The 9,691-nt window shown below is 46.6% G+C and overlaps 1 protein-coding gene across 1 annotated transcript in view; it reads right to left on the reverse strand.

Annotated features, from left to right (window-relative positions):
* Positions 1 to 9,691, reverse strand: part of Slc22a23 (solute carrier family 22 member 23) — a gene marked incomplete at its 5' end in the record, with an annotated part of 159,240 nt that overhangs the window by 118,580 nt on the left and 30,969 nt on the right. The window contains one exon of the mRNA XM_005355140.3: positions 3,739 to 3,842. Within this exon, the coding sequence (XP_005355197.3) occupies positions 3,739 to 3,842 (104 nt within the window). The remainder of the gene's footprint in view (positions 1 to 3,738; positions 3,843 to 9,691) is intronic.

The following is a 9,691-nucleotide window of genomic DNA, read 5'->3' on the forward strand; positions in this document are numbered from 1 at the left end:
GACATCCCACACCAGTGAAGTGACTAGCAGAGATCTGACTTACTTATTTATTCTGTTGGGATTTTTTTGAGACACGGTTTCTCTGTGTAACAGTTCTGGCTGTCTTGGAATTAACTCTGTAGACCAGGCCGGCCTTGAACTCACTGAGATCCTCCTGCCTCTGTCTCCCAAGTGCTGGGAATAAAGGCATGTGCCACCACTACCTGGCTTGAAGGAGATTTTTATTCAGAAATTGTTTATAAAAGATGGGTTAAGCTGGCAAAGAACCTGTAGGACAATATCCACTTTGAAGTTTTCTATCAGCAGGGATGGGGGGTTGGGTGTTGGACCAGATAGTCATGCAGGTAAGAGAGAGGCACTGTGTACAAGGAACCTGGTTGGTATCCCATGCTGCTTTGCAGAAACAAATGCCTGAGCCACCTCCTCTTTCTTTGGGGTTCTTCAGCTTATATCTCCCCAACTATGCCTCCATTCTGCCTGTTAACGCTATTACAAACACAGGCCATTCTTCAACAGAGCCCTGTCCTAAGTGTTTCACATGTAGCTCAACTAACATGTTGAAAATGAAACTAGGTCTTCCTTTTAAAAAATATTTTATCATTTTAAATATTTCCATGTGTGTACGAGAGTATGTTGTGTGAGGTATCGGTGTAGGTGTGTGTGAGAGTGTATGTGTGTGTGTGGTGTGGTGTATGTGTGTGTAGTGTATGTGATTTGTTGGGGTTGGAGGCGAACATCAGATATTCTCCTCTCTCACTCTCTACTGTATTCCCTTGTAACAGGGTCCTTGGCTGTCTTGTTAGGGTTTCTATTGCTGTAAAGAAATACCATGACCAAAGAAACTTGGGAAGGAAAGGGTTTATTTGCTTTATGCTTCTCTCTCACTGTTCATCATAGAAGGAACTCAGAACAGGAACTCGAGCAAGGCAGGGACCTGGAGGCAGGAGCTGATTCAAAAGCCATGGAGGAGTGCTGCTTACTGGCTTGCTCCTCATGGTTTTGCTCAGCCTGCTCTCTTACAGAACCCAGAACACCAGCCCAAGGATGGGACCACCCACAATGGGAAGGCCCTCCAACAGCAACTAAGACAATGTCCTACAGGTTTGCCTACAGCCAATTCTTTTAGAGGCATTTTCTCAATTGAGGTTCTGTCCTATCTGATGACTTCAGCTTGTGTCAAATCGACACAAACCTAGCCAGTATACTCCCTTAACCTGAGAACAGGCCAGCAGCCAGCAAGCCCCCCAAATCCTCCTGCCTCTGTGTCAAAAGCTCTGTGATTAGGGGCCATGTGGCCATGTACAGGTTTTTACATGGGTGCTGGGGATTCTCATGGTTATGGAGCAAGTGCTCTTGCTGACCGAGACATATCCACAGCTCTGAAACTCAAGGAAAGCAGCCTACCACTTCAATGTCTGTTTATGCTGACTGTAATTTTAAAGAATCGTGACTTGAACGACTTCCTCATGCAGTCCTGAACCTGACCCTGTTGTAAGATATGGCACTCCCTCAAATGGGGTGATTTCTCTGCTTAAGCAGAGAGCAAAATACAACCCACCCTCCTAACAGACAGGAGAGGTGGGAAGAACAAAGCTAAGCTGAAATGAAGGCCACTCAAGCTCCCCCAAAGCTACTACTCAAACATCAAACGTGTGATGCCTCCTTAGGACATCCCTGCTTGTTTGTCCAACTTAGCCCCCAGAAAGCTACTGCAGAGAACTGGTTTGTGACACCAGATTCTATGCACTCTGAGCAATATCTAAGCTCTTAAGTTGTCTGTCACCAGGCCCAGGCCTGGACTGTCACCAGAGAGGCTACTGGGTATACATGTGTAAGAAAAACCCCGACAGAACTTACACTTCTATCGATTCTTTAATAAAATCCTGCATTTCCTATTGCTCGTGGAACCAGGACACTACAAGTGCTATCAAGTCTGCATTTCTCAGAAAGGAGGGCCAGGGATCATATTGGTATATACATTTCTAATTTCTCTCAGTGAAGGTCCCTGGGAAGCAGTGCCTGCCAGATCAGTACAGCTCATCCTGAAAAGCTAGCAAGCCAAGCATCTGGTCAAATAAAACCTTGCTTTCCATCCTCAAAAACTAGACAGCTCCTAGCACAGGCCTACAGAGGTCACTGACAGTTTTAATGCTGAACACAAGAAATGTGCCCATGTGAAGCCTTAGAAATGGCGATTTAGCAGATTCTGGGCTCACAGGAAATTGCATTGTATATCCACACAAATAGACACTAGACGAGGAAGGAAATTTCCACTAGTTAAAGTGGCCTGAGAAAGCTCTGCAGCCATTCCCACTGCCCTGGCTAGCCTTCTCAGCTAACCGGGATATGGAGGGCACCAGGAAAACACACACGCGCGCGCGCACACACACACACGAGTCTATCCCTTAGCATTCCTGACATTCCTATGTCAACAGGCCTGAGACATGCTGATTCACACACAAAAAAGATTATTGTGAAAAGAGTGGGGTAGGAAAAAGCCACCCCATGTCTTTGTCCTTGGGCAGTTCCTGACATTAGGCAATTGTCTTCCCTCTTGGACACAGCACCACAGTGTTCTTGTGTCCAGAGAATGCCTTAAAGAAAAGTGTTGTGCCATGCTGGCAGAGAAGCTGTTCTGGGCCTTGTGGTGTGGTGTCAAGTCCTGAATGCAGCTCACAGCTGAGTGGATTTGGGGATTGACTTAAACTTCTGGGCTCTAGTTTTTCAGCAATAAACAATGAAGGCTTGGAAATATCTGAAAGTGGCCTGGTACACAGTGATCAGTAAGCAATGGGCTCTTCTTTTAAAAAAAAATATTTATTTTGATGTGTATAGGTGTTTTGCTTGCATGCATGTCTGTGCCTGGTGCCCTCAGAGTCGAAAAGAAGTTTACCATGTGGGTGCCAGAAACTGAACCTGGGTCCTCTGGGAAAGCAGCCAGTTCTCTTTACCACTGAGCCACCTCTCCGGCCCCTAAGTAGTAGGTTCTAATGATGCCATTATCACTATTCAGGGTCCGTCTCCTCCTGGTCCTCCTCATCATTTATTTCCTCCTGAACCACATATTTTGATCTGGAAACCCACTCCTCCTGTCCACCTAAAACCCATTCCATCTCATTTCTAACCGCTACCCTTCCCTTGTCCACACCACCACACATTACCCAAGAGACAGCTTCTGGCTAAGCCAGCGACTATCTCTCAGATGGGCTGATATTTTAAGGTGCTAATTCCAACTGACATCTACCTCCATTCATAAGGTGAAGGGACTCCAACTCCTTCACTAAATTTTTAGATTTTTGGCCATGGAGTATCATTTATGTTGCTTGGGTTGGCTTCATGAAGTTCAAGCAGTCCTTGGCCCCAGTCCCCAGTGACTACAGGTATATTCCACTTCACCCAGCTCTCCATTTTTTTAAAAATGTATTTTGTGCATCCACCCACTTGGCACCCAGCTGTGCCTCTCCATGCTCCTCCCAACTAAGCATAAGTCATCAGAACTAAATGGGGCTGCAGGCTGGTCTTGAATGAATTTACATCCTCCTTCCCCCTGCTCTGTTATGTGTAGCGGTCAATTCTTTTTGGCCTCTGCATTCTCCAAGTGGCAGCTTCTATTCTGGCATCACTGGCAAGCAGAGCAAAGGCACAGTGACTCTGGGTTAACGCTGACCACTCCTCCTTAGCTAGCAAAGGTGTGCTGAGCCTTCCAAAGGTCCATGTGTCAGGTGTGTTGGTACTCACCAGTCAGCAATGCATCCAGTTATTAGGTAGCCAAAGATTAATCCAACCAGCAAGGAGAATTTAGCGATATGGACCTTCCAGGCATTATCACACACAAGATCCCACTAGAGAGGGGCAAACAGAAGGTAAATCAGAGAGACGCATACACATACACACATCTAGTGGCGCTCAACCACAAGGACATTACAATAACCCTACCAGGGTCTTGGCATTGCTCTTGGGGCCATACCACATGTGACGCTAAGAATATCTTCATTACACTGCTGAAAATCCAACGGGGATTCTAATTTGTCCACAAAATGAAATGTGTACTTTAGTCTAAACAGATTATCTACATCTGCAAGGAGTGACACATGAAATCTGTGGACATGTGTGTCTTCTGTTCCCAGAACCACAGGAAACCGAGGGAGAGGAGAATGGCCAGAGAAACGGGTGACAGCTGGCGACCAAAGTCCTTCACACCCCACAGAGCTGCTGCAATCCAAGTGATGGGAAGGTCTGGTCACGTTTCCTTATGGGGTGTGCTATAATAACACAGGGAAATGAAAGGCAACATCTGCATTCCCACGCTGTTATACCGGCTGAACTGCAGTCTCAAAACAAAAAATAGTGAATAGTGAAGGCTGAGCTGTGAACTTAATATATTCTTTTTTTTTTTCTTGTAAATGCTCTTGTGAATTGTCTTGTAAGGCAATCTGCACCACTGGAGTCTCAGAGTTGGTTGATTTTGTGCGGTTAAGTTTTGTTATTTAATCGGAAAAATGAAAATGATCCTTGGGGCTGGGGCGATCATTCAGTCCACAAAGCACTTGTCATATAAGTGTGAGGATCTGGATTTGAATTTCCAGAGCCCACATAAAGCTGGTATGGTAATGCAATCCCAGAGCTCCTGCAGCAAGATAGGACGTGGAGACAGGGGAATCCCTGCAAGCTTGTGGACCAAGGTAGACTGGCATACACAGTGGCAAAGGACAGAGAGACCCTGTCTCCAAGAAGATAGGTGAGGACAGGCACCCGAGGCTGTCCTCTGATCTTCCTGTGTGTTATATAGCATGTATGTATGTATGCCTACTCACACACAAACACCCATGCACGTACAAGAGAGGAGAGAGGGAGGGAGGGAGGGAGAGAGATCTTCAATGACTATTTTTCCCATTTATCCAAGTGGAAAAGGACTGAGGCCCACACACAGTGTCCCTCTAAGTCAGAGGGACAAGGGAACAGGGAGTGAGTGGCTAGTGCAATCAGGACTGGATTACCCATCCTTGCTGTTCTGTGTTGCCATGCTCCCTTAGCGGCAGAGAAGCCCTTCTGGCTACTGTTCCACCTTGGAGCTTTTGACCCCAGGTCAAGGGAGATACAAAGGTTGGGGAGGGTATTGATCCTAGCTGGAGAAATGACCCATCATGGGAAAATTCATGAATGATAGGACAAGAGGCTGGAGGCAGTCAGGAATGGTGAGGACAAGGGGTGGAAGGCACGGGGCCACAACCTGAACTGCCTTTTTAGGTGTCTCTCCCTGTGATCTGCCTATGGGGAGACGCAGAATGTAATGCCATGGATTCTGGTACCCTCAGGTCTGACGGTCTCCACACTTCTGGAGCATCTGATGGAGACCAAGGATGACAGCTATAGGTCTTGGCTTTAGTGGAATTTGGAAAAGACTGTCTGTATCAGCAACTGCCAGGAAAGAACTGACCTAGACGGAGAAGGAAGGGAGCACCTGTCACTGCTTTGACATCTGCCCAGGACTCTTTGGGATCCTTGATTGCCCATGCTCCATGGCAGGATCCAGAGGCTTTGAGAGAGTAACACACTCCTTCGTCTACTGAGTTGGCCCCAGATGGTCTGAATCAGAACTAAGAAGGGAAGGCCAAAAGATGAAGCACAAGCCACACAGGGCAAGAAGGATGGTTTGAGGCTCGTTTTCTAGGTGTATTCATATGTCTGGGGAGGAGGACCGTTGGCTGCTTGGAATGCCATGTAGGTGGTCAGATGCTACAGAACCACAGGGACTCCATCTCCTGGGAATGAGCAGGAAATGCTGATTAGGGGACCCCATCCCCAATGCTCTGAATGAAAACACGTGCAGGAAAGCCCAGCAGTGCAGGCTGACGAGCTGTTCCCATGAGCTTGAGCCACATGGACCAACTGTCCTGTTTCTGAGGATGCCATAAGTTTCCACCCTGCCTTTCCAGGCCACCGTGGAGACAGCCTGTGAGCTTCATCACCCCAGGCTTCAGTGGTCTCCCTGGGAGGAAGAGGCTAACACTCCACACACATCAGTACACTTCATCCACTTGCTCCAGACAGCTAAGGTGGGCTCTTGAAGCCAGCCTGGGAAGCCAACATGCACTGATGTTTCTAGAAGAAAAAAATTGCTAATAAACACTTTTCTAATGCTGGGAGGGCAGACTTGGCCTTAAAACACGAGTTACAGCTTTGTCATAACCAAGGTGTGTGTATTCTGTTTTCCCAGCTCCATTTAAACATTCTGGGAGAGGCAGCACCTGCACCCATCAGCTCCCAGCTCCACCACACCTGCACAGACTTCGGTCTGGCATATTCTTGGCAAGCACTAAGCTTGCCTGACCTGCGTTGCTGTCTGGGAAAGAGACACCAGCTGCCATCTCTTCCATTCAGTCAACTACTTTCCCATCTCCACAGACCTTCCATTGATGAGTTTACTCGAGGTTAAATGTTGCAAAAGAGTACATTATGTTTATACTAAATGGCCAGGAGACAGGAGACTTTAATAAAAACATCCAGGGAAGTGGGGAAAATAGCTGGCACTGTTGCCAGCTCAGTCACCTGAGCAATTACTACACCCGGCCTGGGGCAGCCATGACCCAATTTAGTTGCCACCTAATAAGTTGTTCAGTAGTCACCTCAACATGACCCCTTATCAATTAACAATGCCAGAGTGGAAAATTAGTAGGACATGGAGGAAGACTGAACCACTCACCCTGGCAATAAGGAAAGGAAGCCTCGTTGGCATCAGTGAGCCCGGCCTCTGTGGGGACTCACCCAGTGCCTCACCCACCCTGGGGTGGTGGGCCAGGGAATCCAGGGCAAGACTGCCACCTGTGCAATACAGCTTCCTCAGCCTGATACAGATCTGAGTCAGCAAGCACAGCGCCTAGGAGCACCCAGCAGGCTTAGCAAGATTAGGGTTACTCACTCCGGGGAATCCACCTACACTAACACCCTGGTCGTGCTGGGGCCCACGCTTGAGGCACATTCCATCGGGCTTGGAGGGTGGGTAGGAAGGTGGCGGGTAGGGTGGGAGTGGGGTGAGGGAGGGAGATGAGGGAATCTACGGAGTTAGCTCCCTCGTTTGACTTCTACCAAAAAATGTACTGGGCACATGAGGTGCGGCCTCGCACACTCTTATCTTTTTTGAAAAAAATCTACCAAGGAATTTCAGAGGTATGAGGAAGCTCTGGGATCACCTGGTTCTCAAATTTGTTCTCATTCCTATAGATAAGATTATAGTGATTGGTTACTCAGTTTACTAAATTTTTGAGATTTAAAAATAAAAACGTCTGACTAAGGCAGTGTTGTAAAAAGTCTAAGACCAGGACTTAATGAGCTTGGTTACCACCCCTCCTCCCTGTCTCCTTCCTCCATCAATCAACCACCAATACCAGTGGAATGGTGGAAACCTTTCAAGTATATCCTGAACATGTCGCCCGCGTTCCACTGTGGCTATGCCGTCCTAATTTCTAGGGGTGAGGGAGATGCTCACTGGACAGCCAACATGGCAGGAACCTCCTTCTGGTTTACCTTCCTGTAGTACAAACTATAGGGCTAAAAACACAACTTCTGGACCCTTACGGAGGTTTCAAATATGGTTTAGTATCGCTAGTCAGGTTCACACAACAAATAACTCTTCATGCTACCTCGTTCTGATCTCAGGGCTGATGAGCTGAACGAGAACAAGTGGTTGGGGAGCGGAGGGGATGTTCTGCGATGCTGGTCAGATTCGGTAGGGACCGGGTGGTCTCGGGGCCTAAAAGTCTGATGACAGCTTTACAAGAGTGAGATCCTGGAGCCAGTGGCCGGGGCAACGACTTCCTAGTTTCTAGGCTTCCAGAGGAAACACTGGGCAGGCTGGGCATAAGGTGTTACGCTGGGAATCCTTCGGGAGCTCCGGCCTATACTCCAGAAATTTAAGAAAAGCTGCTGCCCTGCATTTAATCCCTGTCGCCTGCAATGCCCACAGCAGTGCTTGATTCTTGATTGAGTCCCTTCCTTGATTGGGTTTCCTTGAACTATAGTTCCCAAGGAAGATGTAGGCTGAATCCCCACCCTCCAGAAACAGTACATCCTGGCACGGACTCCATCTCCTGGAAACCATCCCCTAGAGAACAATGGGAACAGCCCTCTAATGAAGCAAGTTAACACTCCATCAGCTGGTTTAACAGGATCATAAAAGCTTCAAGCCACAGCCCATTCCACCATCCCACTCGGCCACTGTACTCGCTTCAGAAGCATCCTGCAATGCCACAGGGGACTCTGGCCCCAGACTTGAGGGCACGATGAGTGATTTCACACATCTCACACTACACAGCTGGTTTCTATGTGTTCTGTTCAAAAACTGACTTAAGAAAAGACAGGAAAAATCTGGTAGGCTGCTTTTTGTACTCATGGATTTAAAGGACGGACTACAAGAAATAGAAGAATCATTTTAAGGCAATTATCAAACTTCTCGACTTGTTAAGAGTGGAGACTACTCACCAAGAAAACTAATCATGTTTCTGAAGAAGATGGAAAATTGGGACATAGAGAAAACAGTTTTCAGTAATAAGGAATTCTCTAATAAAATTTATAAGAAGAATCATTGAAAAGTTGGGAGAAGATAGGTTACTATCTGACTGTGTTAAGAGAAATTTCCCAGAGAAATGATGGGATGGGGCTCGAGAGATGGCTCAGTGGGTACAAGCACTGGCTGCTCTTGCAGAGGACCAGGGTTCAATTCCCAGCACCCATATGGCAGCTCACAATGGTGTCTAACTTTGGTTCCAGAAGATCCATTGCCTCTTCTGACCTCCACAGGCACCAGACATGTATGTGGTACACATATATCCATACATGAAAGCAAATATTCGTGCATATAAAATAAAAATGCATCTTTTAAAAAGACTATTATGTTTTGAATTTAATAGTTACTATTTCATTATTAACTTTAAGTTAAAATTTCCATGCACCAAAAATATCATAAACAAAATTATAGATATCCATATTCATAAAACTACACCCAAAGGTCTCACATTTAACTAAATTGTTTCCCCCTGGTTTTATTTTCTTAGCAATATAGACTAACTAACATACTAAATGGAAATGTGGGTGCAGACCCAGACAACTGACAAAACATGGAATATAAATGGGTTGGAAAATAAAAACACTCTGGAAATATTTGATTCTGCTATTGAAAATCTAAACTAAATATATGTATTTAATTTTCTAAGGATGAAAGAGGGACAAAGAGATACAGAGCTGCACAAGGTGTAACAGCAGGCACCATTTTTTTCTGGATGAAATCTGACAACATACAGGCCATCCCTTTAAGCAGTATCTACTCTCTGGCCCAGCAAACCTCACTTGGTGTAACTTTTTCACAAGGAAATTAGCATAGATGCTCACAGAGGTCCCTGTGCAATGACATCACCAGCCGTCATTTACAAGGGCAAGACATGAGTTCCTGAGGGAAGAAACTCATGCTTTCAAAAACTAATGACTAACAAAAACTTTCCTTGTGTATTACAGTGTCAGAATGAAAATTAGTGAGGACAACAGCTGCTGTGCTCAGGGAAAAGGGGCATCCCAAAGCATCCAGGCCCAGAGCAGGGCCAGGAAGATGGCTCAGCAGGTGCAGGGGCATCCCAAAGCATCCACCAGCACAGGGCTGGGGAGACGGCTCAGCAGGTACAGGGGCATCCCAAAGCGTCCA

This window comes from Microtus ochrogaster, chromosome 16 (genome assembly GCF_000317375.1).
Source record: "Microtus ochrogaster isolate Prairie Vole_2 chromosome 16, MicOch1.0, whole genome shotgun sequence".
NCBI lineage: Eukaryota > Metazoa > Chordata > Mammalia > Rodentia > Cricetidae > Microtus > Microtus ochrogaster.